At 45.3% G+C, this 22225-nt stretch overlaps 1 protein-coding gene across 1 annotated transcript in view; it reads left to right on the top strand.

Moving 5' to 3' along the window:
* The window catches only part of DNAJC3 (DnaJ heat shock protein family (Hsp40) member C3), a 401955-nt gene that overhangs the window by 59317 nt on the left and 320413 nt on the right, over window positions 1-22225 (top strand). Inside the window, 1 exon segment of the mRNA XM_029604719.1 lies at window positions 4895-5019. Coding sequence (XP_029460579.1) covers window positions 4895-5019 — 125 coding nt within the window.

Raw genomic sequence — 22225 nt, 5'->3', positions numbered from 1 at the left:
TGCATAGAGAGAGGAATATCGAGTAAGAAAAGGGAAGTGATTATTCCCTTGTACAGGTCCTTGGTGAGGCCTCACCTGGAGTACTGTGTTCAGTTCTGGAGACCGTATCTACAAAAAGACAAAGACAAGATGGAAGCGGTACAGAGAAGGGCGACCAAGAAGGTGGAGGATCTTCATCGCATGACGTATGAGGAGAGATTGAAGAATCTAAATATGTACACCCTGGAGGAAAGGAGGAGCAGAGGTGATATGATACAGACTTTCAGATACTTGAAAGGTTTTAATGATCCAAAGACAACGACAAACCTGTTCCATAGGAAAAAAATCAGCAGAACCAGGGGTCACGATTTGAAGCTCCAGGGAGGAAGATTCAGAACCAATGTCAGGAAGTATTTCTTCACGGAGAGGGTGGTGGACGCCTGGAATGCCCTTCCGGAGGATGTGGTGAAGACCAGAACTGTGAAGGACTTCAAAGGGGCGTGGGATAAACACTGTGGATCCATAAAGTCAAGAGGCCGCCAATGAAGAGTGGGTGACTCGCCAGAATGACGGCTACTGCCTGGAGACAATACCCTTATTCAATAAACATACACATGCTTACTGTGACTCCAACATCGCTCTAAACTTCAACAGCAAGAGGAAATGTGGAAAAATGGATTTACACTCACAAAGAGGGGAGTAGCTGGCTTGTTACGGCGGTTACTACCCCAAACCAAATAAGCCTGATGCTTCACCTTCAATGCATATACAGCATAGTTCTCTGCTTCAACGGCAGGGGAGAAGAAAAAAGGGTTCGCACTCACAAAGTGGGGAGTAGCTGGCTTGTTACGGCGGTTACTACCCCAAACCAATTGTGTCCGATACTTCACTTTCGATGCATATCCAGCATGGCTCTCTGCTTCAACAGCATGGGAGAAGAAAAACAACCAATAAGGACTGTATAACATAGTCTGGGTAAAACAAATAAGCATGGGTGTAGCTTGCTTATTGCGGCGGTTACTACCCCTACTACCCCTAACTAATCAAGCTAGATATTTCAATGGTGGGGGTGGAAGGGAAATAGAACCAAGAGCTAAGAGAAACAGATAAGTATGAGAGAAAAAAACGTGTGAAGCTTGCTGGGCAGACTGGATGGGCCGTTTGGTCTTCTTCTGCCGTCATTTTCTATGTTTCTGTGTAACAATGGAAAAGGGACGAAATCAAGCAACATGAAAGATTCCTGAAAGAAATTCTTCAATATCAACCTGCAGGAAAGAGATTGGGCTGGTTTGGGATATGATGGGCTGATCTCTAACGAAGCTAGAACTGGCACTGTTGCCCAGCCTGCATACACCCAGCCTAGACTGATCGTTTTAGTAGTCACCCTCTGGACCAATTCCAAGCAGTTTATATCCTTTTAAAGGTATCATCTCCAGAATTGTACACAGTATTTCAAATGAGGTCTCATCAGGGACCTATATAGGGGTAATATCACTTCCCCTTTTTCTGCTGACCATCTTCTGGTTCTTGTTATCATTTTATCCACCTGTTTGGCCAACTGTGTTAAAGGTATTGGAATTTCAGTAAAGCTGTTGACACTGTTCTGTATTGTAGACTTTTATAAATAAATCGAGCACCCTTCGGATGGAATATAGTTAGAAACTGGCTGAGTGGAAGGCAACAAAGGTTAGTGGTAAATGGAATTTACATTGAGGAGGGGAGACATTACTAATGGTGTTCCTCATGGAGCTGTCCTGGGACTAGTTCTTTTCAACATCATCGTGAACCACATGTCAGGAATGATTCGGGGGACCATCGAGGGAGTAAAATCATCTTCCGAGCCGCCATTGAAAAAGCCCCATCCACAAAACGCACCGACCTTTTCTGCGACCGGGTCACCAAGGCAACCCTCACCCGGACAGGTATCGGGAGCCGCGACTCTGCCTTTAACGGTGGTCCCTCCGGCTATGCCTCTGCCTCCTTCTCCCCTTCCGGAGCCGGGGCTAATTGCTTCCAGGTCTCCGTGAAGAACTGGACCGGATGGTTCAGAAGGCCATTGACAAGGAGATGCATTGACTCCAAGTTCCTCCCACACCGGTGCCAAACGTGGAACCGACCCAATTCCGGCAGTGTTGGCACCGCTTTTTCCACTGATGGATCCCGGGTCAGCAATGGCTCCAGTGCCCTCTCCGCTTACTTTGTCATCGGGAGGAGAAACACCGTTCTGCATCCCTCCATTGGGGGTCCTACCGATGCCTCAGCCATCGATGCCGATGCGTCCGGTGCCACTGATCCATCCCTTGATGCCTGCACTGGTGCATTCGATGCCTTCATCGGTGCCTCCAGTTATTCCTTCAGAGCCTAGACCTGGACCTTCAGGAATTCCACCGCCCCGTCCCCCACTGGTTCCTAGAGGGGCAGGTGCTGATCCCTATGATACCTGGACTGATGATTCTTTACCAGACACAGATGACTTGCCTTCACCACCTTCTCCTACTGAAAGCAGGAAGCGTTCTCCTCCAGAGGACCTTTCCTTCATAAATTTTGTGAAGGAGATGTCTGAATTGGTTCCCTTCCAATTACAGACTGAACAAGATGACAGGCATCAAATGATGGAGCTGTTGCAATTCCTGGATGCTCCTAAGGAAATAACCTCCATCCCTATTCACCAGTTTCTTCTGGATCTTCTCAAAAAGAACTGGGAACACCCTGGCTCTGTTGCTCCAGTCAACAGGAAGGCTGACACCACTTATTTGGTACAGTCGGCCCCAGGTTTTCAAAAATCTCAGTTGGATCACCAATCTTTGGTTGTAGAATTGGCCCAAAAGAGGGCAAGGAGATCAAAACCCCACTCTTCTTTTCCCCCAGGCAAGGAGCAGAAATTTCTAGATGCCATTGATCACCGGGTCTTCCAGGGCTCAATGCTCATCTCCTGAATCGCCTCTTATCAGCTCTATATGACCCAATACAACAGGGTCTTATTTAAGCAGATACAGGAATTGACAGGCTCCTGCCTCAAGAATTCCAAAAACAACTTCAAACCCTAGTGAACAAGGGCTTTGATTTGAGGCAGGCAAGCATGAGATAAGAACATCTTACGATATCTTTAACACTGCTACCAGGGTATCTGCAGCTGCTATTTCGGCAAGAAGATGGGCTTGGCTCAAGTCTTTGGACCTTAGCCCTGAAGTACAGGACAGATTGTCCGACCTACCCTGTGTAGGAGTCAATATGTTTGGCGAGCAGATTCAAAGGACTGTGGTGGAACTCTAGGACCATCATGAGACCCTGAGACAGCTCTCTCTGATGCCTTCTGAGTATTCCTCAAAACAACCTCCCCGAAAGGACACTAAGAAGTCATTCTTCCATCCGAAGAAATCCTACCCACCACAGTCTCTAGAGCTTGTTCTAAGAGATCTTTCCAAAAAACCCAGTCTTGTCCACTATGAAAACAAAAGCCTCAAGCAGCTCCTCAGCCGGGCCCTGCTTCAGGTTTTTGACTCCTGCATAGAGAGCAGCAGCCAGCTTCCACTACTTCACATACCAGTGGGAGGTCGATTGAGTGCCACCTGATGTTGAAATGGCACAATCACCTCAGACCAGTGGGTCCTGGCAATAATCGCTCAAGGTTATCATCTGAACTTTCTCTCCATCCCACTGGACTCCCCACTTCTACCGACATAGAGAACATCCGACCACTCTATCCTCCTGGAACAGGAGGTCTCCCTCCTCCTCCAGTCCAAAGCAATAGAACCAGTGCCCTACTCTCAGCATGGCCTAGGGTTCTATTCCTGGTGCTTTCTAATCCCCCCAAAAATTGGGAGGCATTTGTCCAATTCTGGACATCCGTGACCTCAAGAAGTGCCTCCATAGAGAAAAGTTCAAAATGGTAACCTTGGGTTCTCTTCTTCCTCTTTTGCAAAGAGGAGACTGGCTCTGCTCTCTAGACCTCCAGGGCGCATAGACACATATTGTGATAACTCTGTCATCGCATATTCCTGAGATTTCTGGTAGGCTCCAAGCACTATCAGTACTTAGTGCTTCCATTCGGCCTGGCATCTGCACCACGAGCCTTCCTAAAATGCCTCATAATAGTTGCAGCCTTCCTCAGGACTCAAGGTGTTCACGTCTACCCCTATCTAGATGATTGGTTGATCAGGGCTCCCACTCAAACTGCTCTGTCGTCCCTACATCTTACCTTACGCACTCTGATTTCGTTAGGATTTCTCGTCAACTACGACAAATCCTTCTGAATTCCTTCTCCAACTTTATCATTCATAGGGGCAGACTTGGACACCTTGCAGGCAAAAGCTTTTCTGCCTCGATAGCGAGCTCTCACTCTCGTCTTTCTCACACATCAGCTGCTGTCTCAGCACCACACGACTGCACGCCACTTCCTCATCCTGCTGGGATATATGGCGTCCTCAGTTCAGGTTACCCCAATGGCCCGCTTGGCCGAGAGTCATGCAGTGGACTCTCAGGTCACAATGGACTCAATCCATTCAGTCCCTGTCGACCATTGTCCACATCACTGACTCACTCCGTCAGTGTCTAGCCTGGTGGAAAAATCAGATCAATCTCCTCCAAGGCTTGCCCTTCCAGGCTCCAGATCCTCAAATAATTCTCACCACCGATGCTTCTATCCTCGGCTAGGGAGCCCATGTAGCTGAACTGCAAGTATTGTTTACTTGTTACAGGTGTTCTCACAGGACAGCAGGATGTTAGTCCTCACGAAACCCGCCCGCCACCCCGCGGTATTGGGTTTGTTACGTTTCTTATTTTATTTTTCGGCACTTCCTGTAGCTTTTTCTCTTGACTGATATTTTATTATGTGTGCTGTTGAATGTATAGGTTTGTTGCAGTAATGTAATATGTATTGCATTTGGTTCTTGACTCATGATTGCTTTGGTTCTAGATGGAGACCCAGATAACTACATTGCCTTTTACAGACGGGCAACAGCATATCTGGCAATGGGCAAGTCTAAAGCTGCAATTCCTGATTTAAGTAGAGTGATTGAATTGAAGCCGGATTTTACATCGGTAAGTAAGATGTGCTCTGAAATAATCCTTAGAAAGTAAACTGTTCTATGTTTTTATAGATGTAGTTTTTGCTTGTTCCCTTCAGTTGTGGTATATGATCAACATTTAAAGAACTCTGTACCCACCCAATAAGCAAACTTAAGATTAATATCATCTTTTGGGCTTTCATGTAGATCTAGTCCTTGGTGGAATGCAGCAAGTGGAGCTGCTTAGCAATAGTAATAATGTTGGAGTTTTGTGAAAGTAGATGCTTAGAGCCAACAGCTGTAAAGAAAAGCTTTTTATTAAATGCTATAAAATATAAATCTAAAATATTAAATAAGGTTCCTTAAGGAGTGGCAGAGTACAATGCAAGGCACAACTGCCTTTCAAAGGGGCCGATGCAAAAAAACATGTGCTGAAAGCGGTTGCTGTGTATTCTGCGCCCGCTTTCATAACTCGCCCCCAGGCACCTCTCCTAGGGGCGCGATGCAGTATTTAAATTAGGGCTCGCATTGTCGGAGGTGCTAAGGGCGATTGTGGTGGCTGTCCGCCGGTTAAGAAAACGGATGCTGAATTTATCAGCGTTCCATTTTCCTAACCAGTGCACTCTCCCAACCTGACTACCAGCACCAGAAGGAGTGTATAAAATGAATAGTGTCGGGCACTTAATATTAATTTATTCACTCCTTCACTTATTGCGGATTGGTCCCTTTACTGTCACATGTCAGTGAAAGGACCATTCCTGATCATACCCAGATCAGTCCAGAAAAGTGGGTTGTGTATCCCTACCAGCATGTGGAGTCGGAGAACAATTAGAACTTTTGGCACTGCTACATAACGAGAGTGCCACCTGCAGTCACTCAGTATTTCTCTGATTCCAGCGAGTGGTACAGATGCACACCTGCAGTCTTTAGTTATATTTTTTATTTAGTTAGTTTGAAGGTGAGCAGAGCTATGGTGAAACTGTACCCGTTATCGTCTGTTTTGGATTTACTGAAGATTCCAAAGGTGGACGCCGCGGTCTCAGCAGTCACAAAAAGACTACTAGCCCGGTTACTGGGGCGGCTGCCCTTAAGGATATGCAGGACCGCAAGCTGGAGATCCAGTTGAACTGGTCCCGGGAGTCTTCTCAGAACAGAGACCTTCATCTTTTTGGATGTGCGGCGCACCTTATTGCGTTATCTGGAAGTTACCAATGACTTCAGACGTTCTGATCACTTGTTCGTTCTATTGGTGGCCCAAAGAAGGGGGACAAAGCGTCAAAGGCGACCATATCTCAGTGGATTACTGTCACCTCAGGAGGATCTGTAGGGCGGCAGTGTGGTAGTCTATTCACACTTTTACGAAATATTATCGATTGGACGTTAAGGCTTCTGATGAACAGTCCTTTGGGGAAAGTGTGCTTTGTGCAGATCTTTCGGGTTCCCGCCCAGTGTAGGGTGGCTTGGGTACATCCCACTTTTCTGGCTGATCTGGGTATGTTCAGGAAATGAAAATTGGTTCTTACCTACTAATTTTCGTTCCTGTAATACCACAGATCAGTCCAGAGGTCACCCCTTTCTTCAGATACTGAAAGACTGTCTTGGTCAGAACCTGCTTAAGTTTGTGTTTTTTTTTTTTTTTATTGTTGAAGCTCCTTTTTTGCAGGCGTGATTCATGGAGCAGTTTTTAGCAGTTGTTCGATCTGGTTTTTGCCAGCGACGAAGTGGTAGTCCGGAAATTTGGTTGGGTGCTACCCTTTGTTGTTTAGTTCTGTTAGCATGGGCTTGGGTAAAGGTCAATACTGAGTGACTGCAGGTGGCATTCTCGTTTTATGTAGCAGTGCCCAAAGTTCTAATTGTTCTCTGACTCCACCTGCTGGTGGAGTCAGAACAATTAGAAGGAGAACACAACCCACTTTTCTGGACTGATCTGTGGTATTACAGGAACGAAAATTAGCAGGTAAGAACCAATTTTCATATCTGCTTTCAGAAGGCTGTCCTGAAAGGGGATTGGTCCTTTCACTGACATGTGACAGTGTAGGGGCCAATTTTTGTTCCCAAGGATATTAAGTAGGAGGAAATACAGAAAAGCTGTTTTTTTCTGCTTTTCTGACTAGTTTTAGTAGTGCTCAGCAATTAACGCCTGCTCCGGGCAGGCGTTAATTTCTGATAGCTAAACTGTGTGTCTTAGATGCACACTTTTTTATTTTTTGCATAGGGAGTGAATAGTTAATAGCCTTATTCACATGCTTTTGCATGTGATGAGCGCTATTAGTTTCACTCCGTATTGGACATACGTTGTAGAGGTGCTAATTCCCTTATTGCATAAGGGGATTAGTTAGCGCCTCTACAACCCACATCCAACTGCAGGTTATACAGTGTGCTGGGCTCAGCGCACTGTATTGCATCTCCCCAAAGGATTTGACTGATAATAGAGCATTATATAGAATTTAGTTATATTTCCAGCCCCTAGACTGTTACATAATTGTCACAATTTCTATGTGTGGCTTTCTATTATAAACAAATAATCTGAATGGCCATATAGTAATTTAATTCTCATCTCATATGTAAAAGCTTTTCTTGGAATTTTGCAGCATTAACGGCCTTATGTGTTTTTCTAAGAATGTGTTTTATAACTTTTAGATGACATGTCAATTGGCCTTGTCCCTGTTCTATGTATTCCTGTGACTCTGTGGTCCAATTCTTTCTGCATTTTTAGTTTATAGTGTCAGACTGTAGGAAAACAAGTACAAGGTTGTAGTACAAATATGTTATAATGTTACACTTGTTAAAAGCTGCCTCTGATTAAAAGTCAAAACTTAGAGAACAGGAATAATGACTTCTTGTGTAACATGTCAAAAAGTTTCATTGCAACTAAAGGCACCCAATCAAATTTGACATAATTACTGGAGAAAGGACATTTAAATAAACTACTGCAGTTTCTCCCAGGACAAGCAGGATGGTAGTCCTCATATATTGTTGACATCATCAGATGGAGACCTGTCATGGAACACTTTTGTCAAAGTTTCTAGAACTTTGACTGGCACACTGAGCATGCCCAGCATGCCACTAACCCTGTGGGCACATGGGGTCCCCCTTCAGTCTTTTTTTCCACACAGCAGTTTGCCTCCTGGTTAGAAGCTCTGAGAAATTTCCTCACACTCTTCTTCACAGAAAAACTCGTTTATCTTCCTAATTTTACCCTCACCGGGGTCCTCCATCACGCTCCGTTGTGAAAAAAGAATAATCTGGGGGCTAACCACTAGTAGATCCTGCTTGGAAAAACAACCCTATCTTATTATTTTTTTTACCCTTCCTGCCTATAGGCAAGAAGTTTATTACACTGGGCAACACATTTTCACAAAAGTCATGTTACGGAAATGAAATTAGTCAATTCTTATACGTTTCCATGTGCTAAACATGAATGTGACTGTGAAAATGCAAAATTGGCTCTAGTGTTTTTGTAACATGCAATAATATAATTACATCTTGAATTGTATGCCAATAGTAGGAGACCTACGGTTAATACCATTTGGAAAATGAAGTCATAGACTACGTCTTAGATTTCTTTGCTTGTCTCTTGTACCCCTGTTCGGGAGCATCTCTGCGGAGTGTCCAGCAGTAGTCAGCCAGCATGAATATTTCAAATGCTCACCCTTTCTGACTGGGCTTCATATAGTACACTGCTGACGTCGGCTTACTCAGCAGCAGCATGGCAGTAGAACTGCATTGCATCAGAAAATGATGTAATAAACTCTGGATGATGTGTGCATGATGGTATTATGCAATATTACATCATTCTAGGCTTATTTAGAATGTTGTTACAGTCCTACTGGATAAATTTACACGACTAAACATAGAAAGTGAACTATATTAAATATCTTCAAAACGAGAGCCAATAAAAACCTTTCGTAGTCATATTCGTGTTCAGCACATCAAGATACTACAGAGTAGGACCTTTTTAGGTCAGTAACACTTTCATTATTGCCCAGTGTTATTTAACCAGAGTTCTTTTCTTTAGAATTATATTAACCAATGATTGATATAGCACAGCATGCAGAGAAATAAACCAGATGGTAAATATTAAAATATCTTCTTTTATTCCAGATAAAAGAAAAATATCAAATCTTAAAACCTCTAAATGATTCTATGAAACATTTCCATATTTAAATCTTAATCTAATCAAGCAGTAAATAATTATCAAAGTAACTACTGTTACTAAGTTGACAGACAATAGAGATTAAATATACGTCTACAAGTGACATTCTCTTATAACATCAATGCATTTCTAATACATATACCAATTAGAAACAATAGCATTTAGTTTAAAAGGGTTCCCATACGTTAGAGATTTAAATTTTCTCTTATCAAATGAAGCTGTTTAAGTCTCTCTCTCTCACACACATACACGAAGCAACCACTTCTCTTTCTTTGTTAGGCATTATTTTTATAACCGAAAATAAAACCACAGGTTGGGGCTAGTCTTTTTCTTCTCTATCAATAGGCAGCTAATTTGCCCATGTAAAAAAAAAAGTGGTCTGAAACATTGGAAAGTTTCAAATTAGTTCATTAAAATTGTTTTTTCCTGCTTTAGCTAGGATATGAAGCTAGGGAGCATTCTCTTAGCTAATTAAAAATGTTGCCTGAGTTTTCTTTCACCTTCTCTAGCAAAGCAGAGAAATCTCCGTTGTTTTTTCTAACTCTGCAGAGATAAGAAATTACGTATTCCGGTCTTTCCAAGGACCCCAGATGTCCTTAATTAAAATGTGGTCTGTTCTTTAAAAAAAAAAAAAAAAATTCTGTATAGGGCCTCTCTCAACTAGACTTAAAGAGAAAGATTCAGCTTTCTGAGCATTCCTAAGAAACAGCTAATCAACAATTTGACTAAAGTAGTCGAAACCCCCCCCCTTTTTTTTTTTCTTGAAGTGGGCCTCTTTACAATCAGACATAGAGATAACAGAATTCTGTATTTCCTCTGCAGGTTTTCAAGGTCTGGGGGAAGGGTTGGAAGATATTCGAGAGGTCCTTGTCTAGTGCTGGATTTTAGAAAAGAAAAAAAGGAAAAGCATATGAGAATCAATGCTTATGTTTCTATTATGGCCTATTGATTACTGACTACACTGAATATAGGTAATTACCAATAAACACAATTTAATAACACATTTTCTGACACCGTTCCCTCCGCTCGGTAAGTGTTTTTCTCGCGATTTGCGGTCTGTTCCCGGTGGCATACCGCTTGGTGCCCAACTGTCACCGACCACGCACCACTTTTTTTCAACATAGCGACCGGGTTTAGAAAATGCCCAGAGTGTCTGAGGACTGTGTTCATAACGGACCCGTACAATGTTTTTGTTTTGTGCTTAGAGCCCTCACATGACGTCAGTCGCTGCCCCAGTTGCGCACAAATGACCCCCAAAGGCCAGCACGCTCGACTGGAGAAGATGGAGTATTTGTTTGCTTCAAAATGCTCTGCTCCATTGACTCCAGTTCAAGCTGCACAGACCGGAGAGTGTCCATCCATTTCGGAGTGGGTGGCCGTCCGTCACCGACCCCTTTGAAGGCACTGGTGTCTTTATCCTCCTGTGCTGGATAAGGACCGGACCGAGCACCGCGGGAAACATCGGCACTGACATGCGTCACCACCCAGTGCCGGCACAGATACCACAGCGGCATCGACTTCCACCAAGCTGCCTGCAAAAAGATCCCAGGGAGAGGAGCCCCATCCTCCTCTGGACCCAGGACCCTGAGGCGTTCCCCCACCGATATCTGTGCCGGGTACTGAGCCTCCACAGAACCTTGTGGAGGCTCCAATAATGCCTAGTCTGCCTCCTACACCAGGCGCAGTGTTATCCACACCAGCCTTCAGGGAGGAGTTGGACAGACTGGTCCAATAGGCAGTGCTGAATGCCCTTTGGGGCTTCCAGTCGCCACCGGTGCCGGCCCCCATACCAGCACCAGAACCGGTGCCCACGATGTTTGCACTACTCTTCGAGCACCTGGACACACTTATTGGCGCCCTACCGACTCAACCTGTGCCACCGGATATGCTGGCACAGTCAACCATTGAGGCCTCCACAGATCCCGATTTCCCATACTGGGTTTCTCTGAGGAAGAAGAGGCGACTTCCGGCCCGATTCCTGCATGGGAACAACCAATGCCGGAACCCGTTCCACGACCGCCGGGGCTGTCTGTGCCTAAACCACCTCCTCTACTTCGGTACCCTTGATGCCGGTGCCTCCACTATCGACGCCACCACGTCATCCAACAATGCCTTCCCACCCTCTCAGCTTTGGCATCCTTCCTCCCTCAGAGAGCCCTCAGGGAGAAGGAGAAACTCCCTATGATCCATGGGAGGATGCATCCTCAGACCATTCCTCACAAGCTTCCGAAAAATTGCTCTCAGAGCCTTCACCTCTGGAAGAAAGGTGTCGTTCTCCTCCGGAAGACCTCTCCTTTGCCAGCTTTGTCAAAGAGATGTCTGAAACCATTCCATTTCCACCGGTAACTGAGGAAGATGCTTGCCACAAGATGTTGGAGATCTTACAATTTGGAGATGCTCCAAAAGAGGTAATGGCAATACCAGTGCACGAAGTTCTTCTTGACTTCTTCCACAGGGTGTGGGATCATTCAGGAACTGTATCTCCAGTCAACAGAAAGACAGATGCTACGTACCTGGTCCAACAAGCCCCAGGCTTTTCAAAAGAGCCAGCTGCCCCACCATTCTGTAGTTGTGGAATCAGCCCAAAAGAAGGCTAGAAAATCCCGTCCACACTCCTCTGCTCCTCCTGGTAAAGAACAGAAAGCATTAGATGCATTGGGATGCAGAGTCTTTTAAGGGTCCATGGTAATAGCGCGAATAGCAGTTACCAATTGTACGTGACCCAATTATAATAGGAATCTCTGGAAACAAGTCCAGGAATTCGCAGAGACCCTACCACAGCAGCATCAAGAGATCTTAACCTCCATCTTACAAAAAGGTTTGGAAGCAAGTGTAAACGAGGTTAGGGCTGCTTAAGACTCACTTTTTTGAAACGGCATCCAGAGTCTCAGCAGCGGACATCAGTGCTTGATGCTGGGCCTGGCTCAAGGCCTCAGACCTACGCCCGGAGGTGCAGGATAAACTTGCAGACCTCCCCTGTACAGGTGAAAACCTGTTCGGGGACAAAATTCAAGATGCAGTGGCCCAGTTAAAGGACCATGATGAGACCCTACGTCAGCTTTCAACTGTCACCTCGGAGACACCCTCCGTAACCCGCAGGCACACCAGGAAGCAATTCTACAGACCACACAGATATTATCCTCCTACGTCCCGTGCTCGACCAGCTCAGGCCCTTCAGAGAGGACATGGACACCTAGAGCACAACAAGCTCCACAAGCTGGTCTTGCGGACTGGATTTTGACTCCTTTCCGGAGCACAGCAGCCATCTCTTCCCCCCCCCCCCCCCCCCCCCCCCCATTGATCCCACAACCCAGTTCACCATGTGAGGCCGCCTGTGCCACTTTGCAACCAATTGGCGCCCAATTACCACAGACCAGTGGGTACTATCCATCATAACCCATGGTTACCTTCTAAATTTTTCAACTGTACCCCTGGACTCCCAGCCCATTCCAGCCTGGAGCTGGGACGAACACACAGGACTCCTCGAGTCAGAGCCCTCGACCCTTCTGTTAGCCAGGGCCATAAAACCGGTTCCGGTGACTCAACAGGGGAGAGGGTTCTACTCCTGGTATTTCCTAATCCCAAAAAAGACCGGCGACCTCCGGCCTATTCTGGATATCCGTGCCTTAAAACACATTTCTTCACAAGGAACTGTTCAGAATGGTGTCCCTGGGCCTCATACTCCCTCTGCTACAACAAGGGGGATTGGCTTTGCTCTCTGGACCTTCAGGACGCATACGCCCAAATTGCAATCTTCCCTCCTCATCGCAAATATCTGCAATTTGTAGTAGGTCACAGGCACTATCAATACAAGGTACTGCCATTCGGCCTAGCCTTAGTACCCCGAGTATTCGTGAAGTGCCTGGCAATCGTGGCAAAGGCGCCATGTCTTTTCATACCTAGACGACTGGCTCATAAAAAGCCAGTCCAGGCAAGGAGCCCTCGACTCCCTCAGTCTCACCATACATCTGCTGCACTCATTGGGGTTTCTGATCAACTACCCAAAATCCCACTTGACACCGTCTCACCATCTCTCCTTTATTGGAACAGACCTGAACACCACAGTGGCAAAGGGGTTCTTACGCAACCATGCTGTCCAACGTTGTCAACGCTATCTGCCATAAACAAAGCCGCCTCTGCTTGCCAGTTCCTCACATTGCTTGGCCATATGGCATCAACAGTCCACATCACCCCAATGGCACGCTTAGCCATGAGACTGACACAATGGACTCTAAAATCTCAGTGGCACCAAGCCACTCAGCCGCTTTCGTCCCTTGTCCATATAACGAACCAGCTTCATCTGTCCCTTGCCTGGTGGACTCACAAGGCCAACTTACAAACAGGTCTTCCCTTCCAGCAACTCAGGTGACCTTAACCACTGACTCCTCCAACCTAGATTGGGGAGCCCATGTTGAAGGCCTTCAAACCCAAGGGATTTGGACAAAACCCGAAGCAACTTATCAGATCAACTTCCTAGAGCTTCGAGTGATGCGGTACGCCCTTTATGCATTCACAGACTGCCTCTTGAGCAAGGTAGTCTTGATTCAAACAGACAACCAATGTGGTACCTGAACAAACGGGGGGGATACGGGCTCTTACCTGCTCTGCCAAGAGGTGTGCAGATTTGGGCCTGGGCCCTGTCGCATTCAATACTACTAGGAGCCACTTATCTGGAAGGCACATAGAATGCAGTAGCGGACTGCCTCAGCCAAAGTTTCCAGCCCCACGAGTGGATACCTCTGTTCCAAGCAGAATCTTCCACCGGTGGAGTCAGTCGAACATCGACCTCTTTGTGTCCTATCAGAACCGCAGAGTGGAATGCTTCTGCTCCCTGCACAGGGACTGAAGAGCACCAACCATGGATGCCTTCGCCCGCCCCTGGAACACAGGCCTACTATATGCTTTCACTCAGATTCCGCTAATAAGCAAAACTCTCGTGAAGCTACAACAGGACCGAGGCTCAATGATACTCATAGCCCCATATTGGCCACGCCAAGTCAGGTCAAAAAGTATGGGAAACCAATCTGTCCAGGGACCCATTTGCCTGAGCACGGCGCCCAACCTCAAAACACAGAATCATGGCAAGTTGCGCCATCCGAACCTCCAGACAGTGTCTCTGATGGCCTTGATGTTGAAAGGTTGATACTACAGCCCCTCTATCTTTCTAGTAGCGTCTTTCAAGTTCTCGTAACTTCACGGAAGCCTTCCTCGCGGCAGTCTTAACACTCTAAGTGGAAGAGGTTTACCTTGTGGTGCACACAGAAGGGCTTTGATCCCTTTTCTTGCCCCACATCAAAACTCTTAGACTATCTCTGGCACCTCTTTGAATCTGGTCTCCAGACCTCCTCCATACGAGTACACTTCTGTACCATCTCTGCGTACCATCAAGGAATAGGGGATGCTCCGATAACTGCTCAACCCCTTGTGAGTCGCTTCATGAGAGGCTTATTACAGCTTAAGCCTCCTTTACATCCACCGATCGTGGCATGGGACCTCCTTTTGAGCCCCTGCACTCCTGTGAACTCGGATATCTTACATAGAAAATAATTTTCCTAGTAGCCATCACATCTGCTCACAGGGTAAGTGAGTTACAGGCCGTTTGTGACCTAGTTACCCTACACAAGGGTGAGTTCTTCGCATTCACCCTAAATTCTTTCCTGAGGTAGTAACTAACTTCCATGTAAACCACTCTATTGTTTTGCCCACTTTCTTTCCAAGGTCTCACACTCAGCCAGATGAGCGAACTCTGCACACCTTGGACTGTAAGCGTGTGCTTGCATTTTATTTAGACTGCACTGCAGTCCACAGGAAGTCCACCCAACTCTTTTTTTTTTTTTTTTTGCTGCTTTTGACAAAAACAAGCTTGGAATTGCGGTGGGCAAGCAGACTCTCTCCAACTGGTTGGCAGACTACATTGCGTTCTCCTCCCAGCAAGCAGGCCTTCCACTTCAGCGACGGGTGAAGGCACACTCAATCAGGGCCATGGCAACATCAGTAGCACACTACCATTCGGTACCGATTGCGGACGTCTGCAGGGCTGCGATGTGGAGCTCTCTCCACGCCTCCGTCTCTGGCCAGTGTGTCCTACGGAACTTATTCCCAGTGTAGAAACCTAACTCATCCTACCTCGAACCACTGTGAATTTCAGACTGCCTCATTGCCAACAGCACCCCACTTGTTGTGCCTGTTGGCAATGAGGTGTGTGCGTGGCCTGCTTCGTTATGAATCAGCCTGTAGCTTGCTATTCACCCATATGTGAGGACTACCATCCTGCTTGTTCTGGGAGAAAGCAGAATTGCTTACCTGTAACAGGTGTTCTCCCAGGACAGCAGGATGGTAGTCCTCATGAAATCCGCCCGCCACCCCGTGGAGTTGGGTTTGATACCGTTTTCTTATTTTATTTTTCGCTCGAACTTTTTGCTACAAATAAAACTGAAGGGGGACCCCGTTTGGCCATAGGGTTAGTGGCATGCTGGGCATGCTCAGTGTGCCAGTCAAAGTTCTAGAAACTTTGACAGGGCTCCATCTGATGATGTCACCCATATGTGAGGACTAACATCCTGCTGTCCTGGGAGAACACCTGTTACAGGTAAGCAACTCTGCTATCTTATAACCTTTAAAAAGAAGAAAAGAAGACTGATAGATTCTCTTCAACTAATTTACTCATTCTAAAAGGAGCAGTTGCCAAGGTTAAAAGTTTGTATGAGTAATGGAATTAGTTTTAAAAATAGCACCTCGGAAATCCAGATAAAATGTATATATTGAAAGTCAAAAGATCAAATGACTGGCATAGTTTATTCGTGTCGTGATAGAGGGAGTTAAAGCCAGAGGATCATCTTTCAAATAAAGAGAAAGCAGACCCTAATGAGGAAAAAAGGGAACAGTGTAAGTCCTGGCAGTTTAGATATAAAAAAAAAAGTAGTGAAACAGGTTGGTTTGTGGGGTGTGGTGGTGTGATGGGTTAATTTTTTTTTTTTTTTGTTTTTTTTAAAGCTTTTGCCTCTACCTCTTTTAAGCTTCTTCGCCAATTCTCTCTTGACCCATTTTCAAGCACTTTTGAAGCATAAGAACTATGAAGAAGTCAGTTGGGCCACTAGGTAACTAAGGGATAAAAGATATGCTTAGGTAGGACAAGGAAATAATTTTTTTTTTTTTTTTGCCTTGGTCTTTATTGAGGAGTGTGCTTGATAAACCCACACCAAAAAAATTCTGTGATAGTGGTGATTTTTGAGCAACAAAGCAAATAAACAATAAAGAATCCCCTCGCTGCAACTCCTCACTAGGAGTTCCACAAGGATCCTCTCTTTCCCCTACCCTCTTCAACATCTACTTACTTCCTCTATGCCAGCTATTAACTAACCTTCAACTAAAGCACTTTCTTTATGCAGACAACGTGCAAATATTGATCCCCATCAAAGAATCAATTACAAAAACTCTCGAATTCTGGGAATCCTGTCGACAAGAAATCAACCTCCTCCTCTCCAGTCTAAACCTGATTTTAAATTCGGCGAAAACCGAACTCCTCATTTCCCCGGAAAACAGCAACACCACACAAAACACACCATCAAACATCTTTGTCTCCCAAGCTAGAGACCTAGGAGTCCTAATCGACAACCACTTAAGTTTAAAAACATTCATCAACCGTACCACCAAGGACGGCTTCTACAAACTACAGGTATTGAAAAGAATAAAACCACTTCTTCACTTTCAAGATTTCAGAACTGTCCTACAAGCCATAATTTTTTCCAAGATAGACTACTGCAACTCTATCTTGCTAGGTCTCCCTTCTTCTTCCATAAAACCACTCCAGAAGCTGCAAAACGCTACCGCCAGGATTTTAACAAACGCCAGAAGAAGAGATCACATCTCCCCCATTCTCAAAAAATTACACTGGCTCCCAAGTCACTTCAGAATCCTCCACAAGTCCATCACCATCATCCATAAAACCATCTACTCTCAAGCCCCTCTCAGCCTTCAAATCCCGCTCAGACTACACTCCTCATCAAGACCAATCAGAGAAGCATACAAAGGATCCCTACACGTTCCACAAACAAAAGTTACACACCATCAAACATTCAGAGAACGGGCTTTTTCTACTGCCGGACCATCTTTATGGAATGCCATTCCCCCTGACCTCAGACAGGAACCTTGCTTACTAACATTCAGAAAAAGGCTAAAGACATGGTTTTTTAGGCAAGCCTTTCCTGATCACAACTGACGCTCCTAACTTTCTCACCAGTCAGACTACAACTACTTGTAAATTTCCCGTCAACACTATGTAAATAATTCCTCTCATTGTTACTGCCTAAATTATTCCTTCTGCTCTTCTTCTCCCAGTTCCAACTTCCCTTGTTTTATTGTAACTTACTTCTCTGCCTCTCAACACATGTTTATCGTTCAAAGTTATCACTCCCCTTGTTTTCTGTAAACCAGCATGATGTGATTTTATCATGAATGCCGGTATAAAAAAGCTTTAAATAAATAAAATAAAAAGCAAGTTTGCTTACCGTAAATGGTGTTTCCGTAGATAGCAGGATGAATCAGCCATGCTGTCTTGGGCTGTCCGTCAAGGCTTGGGAGGCGGAGCTTCTCAAAGCCATTACACAGTTTAGCTCTGTGCGGCTGCGCATGGGTTCCCGCGCAGGAAAAGCAGATTCTCCTCAGTCTGTAATATAGCAATAGATGAACTTTGTGTCCTTTTGCGTGGCTGTCCAGGGAGGTGGGCAGGTCAGCATGGCTGATTCATCCTGCTATCTACGGAAACACCATTTACGGTAAGCAAACTTGCTTTTCCCGTCGATAGCAGGGCTGAATCAGCCATGCTGTCTTTGGAGTCCCAAGCTGATAGTCACGCATGTCACTTGTAAGGATGTTCTTTGCGGAGTGTGGACAGCCCGCAACGACTGCTCACTTAAGGTTGTTGAGTATTGCCCTGCCCAATTTGTCATCTTCTGATGATTGCTGGTCTAGGCAATAATGGAATGTGAAGGTATGTAGAGATGACCACGTTGCTGCCTTACATATATCGAAAGGCGGAAATTGTCTAAGATGGGCAATTGAAGTGGCTACTGCCCTCACTTGATGGGCATTTGGTGTTGAAGAGAGTTGGATTCCTCTCTTTTCATAACAAAATTGTATGCACTGTACAATCCAGCTAGATATGGTTCTCTTGGCCACCGGTAAGCCTGGAAAATTAGGATTAAAGGTGAGGAAAAATTGAGATGGTTTAGCTTCTGTGCAAGTTCTGCTCTTGTAGTAGGCTAACGCCCTTTTACAGTCCAAAGTGTGTAATTTTCTCTCTTTGTGATGTGGTTTTGGAAAGAATGTTGGAAGTTCAATGGATTGGTTAAGGTGGAAGGAAGAAACTACTTTCGGTAGGAAGGAGGGATGTGTGCAAAGAACTACCTTGTGATGGTAGAATTCTAGATATGGACTGCAATGTACTAAGGCTTGAATTTCGCTCACTCTTCAAGCTGAAGTCACAGCTACTAGAAATACTTCTTTCCACGTAAGGTATTTTATGTGAGAAGTGTCCATGGGTTCGAATGGAGGCAACATGAGCTGTTCCAACACGATGTTCAAGTCCCATGGAATTGGAGGTTTGGAGATTGGGGGCCGAAGGTGGGAGAGGCCATTCATGAAACACAAACCATTGGGTGAGTGGAGATTGATTGACCATTATGATGTGCGTGCAAAGCTGCGATTGCACTTAAGTGTACACGCACTGAAGCTGTTGCAAGACCCGCTGTGTAAAGTGAGTGTGTGTAGGTATTCTAGTAGGCATTCTGGTGGACATTGGCGTGGGTCGAAATGCTGCTTTTAAACGCCAGGTGGCCTATCTTTTCCATTTGATGTGGTAATTACATCATGTGGAAGGTTTTCTGGCTGCCAGTATGAAGTCTTGTACGCTGTAGGATATGCCCATTTCTGTTAGTAATGTCTATTCAATCTCCATGCTGTCAGGTGTAATGACTTGTGCATAGAGTTAAGTAGAGAACCCTGTTCTTGCGATTGGAGGTTGCTGCGGTCATCCAGTTGAAGTGGATTGTCTATTGATAGTCTGAGTAGGTAAGTGTACCACGGTTGTCTGGGCCATGCTGGTGCTATTAAGATAAGGTTTGCCTTGTCCTGTATGCACTTCTGAATTGTTCGAGTTAGAAGAGGAATCGATGGAAAAGCATACATTAGCTTTTCCATCCAAGGAATCAGGAAGGCATCTTGCGCTATCCGGGGGGACTGTGCAGTAGTGAACAAAATTGTGGTACCTTTTTGTTGTGGTCCATGGCGAACAGGTCTATGGATGGTGTCCCCCAGAGGCTGAGAATCTTTTCTGCGACTTGTTGTAAAGACGACTTGTGTGGATGGAAGATGGGGCTGAATCTGTCCGCTGGAGTGTTGACTATACCCAGTAGATATGTTGCTTGGAGGTGAATGGAGTGTTATTTATTTATTTAGCATTTTTCTATACCGACTTTCCAATAACAGAATTATTGATCAATTCGGTTTACATTCTCAACAATAACAATGACAAGTAAATGTCTTACAATGTCTTAGGTGTTGCGTTGCCCATTCTAAAATGAGGATCGCTTCCCTGCAAAGGGTCCATGAACCTGACCATTCTTGTTTATGTAAAACATGGCTACCTGATTGTGTAAATCATGACTTGTTTGCCCTGCAATTGTAGAAAGAATGTTTTGAGGGCATTCCTGATGGCTCTGAGTTCCAGTAGGTTTATTTGGAATGTGGTCTCTCACTGGGACCATCGACCTTGAGTTTCGAGATGGACTCCCCAACCCTTGTGGGAAGCGTCCGTTGTGAGTACTGCATTGTGAGGCAGTGTTCGGGAAAAGAGCTCCCTTGGTGAGCGTTCATTTCCGTAACCACCAGTCTATATCCATAGTCATTTCATGAGTTAGTAATATAACTCGTGACAGTGGTTTGATGGTGTTGCGACCATTGTCTCTTCAAACCCCACTGTGGTCTGCATATGTGGCGTCGAGTATTTTGGACCGTGTATATGACTGCAGACATATGTCCCAGGACAGTTAGAATTTGACGTTTTGTCGGCTTTGCTGTTTTCTGTAGCCCTCGTAACAGTTTCCTGAGTGTGAGCCTTCTGTCTCTTGGAAGAAAGGCTCTGCTTCGATACATTACTAGTTGAGCACCAATAAATTGAAGGGATTGAGACGGGTGAGGTTGGATTTCTTGAAATTGACAACCAGCTCCAATCTTTGGAGACTTTGTATTGTCTGAACTTGGGAACGAAGAAGTTTTTTTTCGGGTCTAATGCTACTAGAAGCCAATCGTGCAGGTATGGAAATACTTGTATCTTTGTTTCCTTAGGTGGGCCACCACCACTGCCATGCACTTTGTGAAAACTCTGGGTGCAGAAGATAGGCCGAATGGAAGTACTTTGTATTGGTAGTGCTGGCTGTTGAACTGGAAGCACAGGTATCACTATCAAGTAGAATGTGAGTATATGCATCCTTCAGATCTACTCAACACATCCAATCATTGGATTGGAGGAGGGGAAGGATGGATTTTAGGGAAACCATCTTGAATTTTTCTTTCACTAGGTACTTGTTCAGTTCGTGCAGGTCCAAGATAGGATGTAGACCTCCCGCCTTCTTGGGAATGAGGAAATATGGGGAGTAGAAACCTGCGCCCCATGATGAGTGGGGTAAGCTTCGTGTTGCACGTTGTTTGAGTAGTTGAGTGATCTCCTGTGCTGATTCTAATTAGTTCTTTCTTCCTCCTTTTGGCATAGGATAGGGAGGGGAGGGGTGGTTTGGATGAAAAGTGAAGGTGTATTATATCTAATTCCCAGCGGTCGGACGTGATGTGTGTCCAAGCATGGAAGAATGATGTTATTCTGCCCACTATTATATTGGGTGGTGGTGGCCTTGCTAAATTCAGACACGCTGGAGTCTTGGTAGTAGACGCAGGTGTTTGTCCCTGTGTGCTTTGGGCTCTAGGCCTGCCGTGCAATTCTTTGACAGCTATTGCAAACACGGAATTTCGGGAAGATGTTTCGAATGATTCATACACTGTCCTTAGAAGGTGGCGTAAATCCTCTTCCATATCCTGTATTGGTTGAGGGGGACCTGATGTTGAATCGGAGGTTGGTATTAAGGTTTTAACTTGCTGAAAACATTCGTACAAATTGGACAATATAGAACTGGTGTTGGCCGATATGAGCTCCCAGCATTGATGACTGGAAGGAGTTTTTGGCAAAATCATCCAAGTACTTGTGGTCTCTCCCTGGTGGGGCGCTAGAGTGTGTTCTCGTCTTTTTGGCCCGTTGCATTACAGACTCAACCACTATAGATTGGTGAGGTAATTGTGGGGATGTGTAAAATTGAGACTGTTTGTTTGTTTCATTTTGTACTTAACGTCTATTTTTCTAGAGACCGGTGTGATGTTAAAAGGTGTTTTCCCAGGATTTTTCTAGCATTGCATCTAGGACCTTGTGTGATGGAAGGCTAGTAGGCTCCGTGGGAAGGTCAAATATCTTTAATAGCCCTAGTGTTTCGAACCTAGGGTCTGGTATCTTTTGTATCTCTAGGTGTAGAGCTGAACCCACTTTGTCAATAAACTTGGGGTAGGTAAGATCTTCCGGCGGTGAATATGGCTCTTGTGGTTCCTCAGCAGGATCTGATGGGTATCCTGTTGAGGAGGGCAGGGGAAGATGGTGAAGAGATTGGCTGTTGAGGTACTATGCGAGGACCTGGCTGACCGTGGAGAAGTAGTTCTGGGTAGTTGAGGAGATTGTTCCCTCTAACGTGATGGAGACCTCTCTGGACTTTGTGGTGGGAGCTGAGGAAGCTGAAGGGAGGATTGTATCGAACTAAAGAGTCCAGTTAGCATGGAGGAAATTTGTGCTATCGCTTGTGTTATGTCCAGCATCTGAGGAGGTATCCCTCTGGGCGCAACTGTTCGAGGTATGGCTGCTAGTAGGATATCTGAATCCAGCGGTTCTGGTTGGCAGGTTGTGGTGGTATCACACCTTCTAGTCTCCTTCTCTTATGGATTGGTTCCTGTAAGAGTGAGACACTGAGGATAAATCTGAGAATATTTTGTAAGG

The sequence above is a fragment of the Rhinatrema bivittatum genome, chromosome 5, assembly GCF_901001135.1.
Source record: "Rhinatrema bivittatum chromosome 5, aRhiBiv1.1, whole genome shotgun sequence".
NCBI lineage: Eukaryota > Metazoa > Chordata > Amphibia > Gymnophiona > Rhinatrematidae > Rhinatrema > Rhinatrema bivittatum.
Note: the sequence above shows the minus strand (reverse complement) of the source record. Positions and strands in the feature narration are given on the sequence as shown.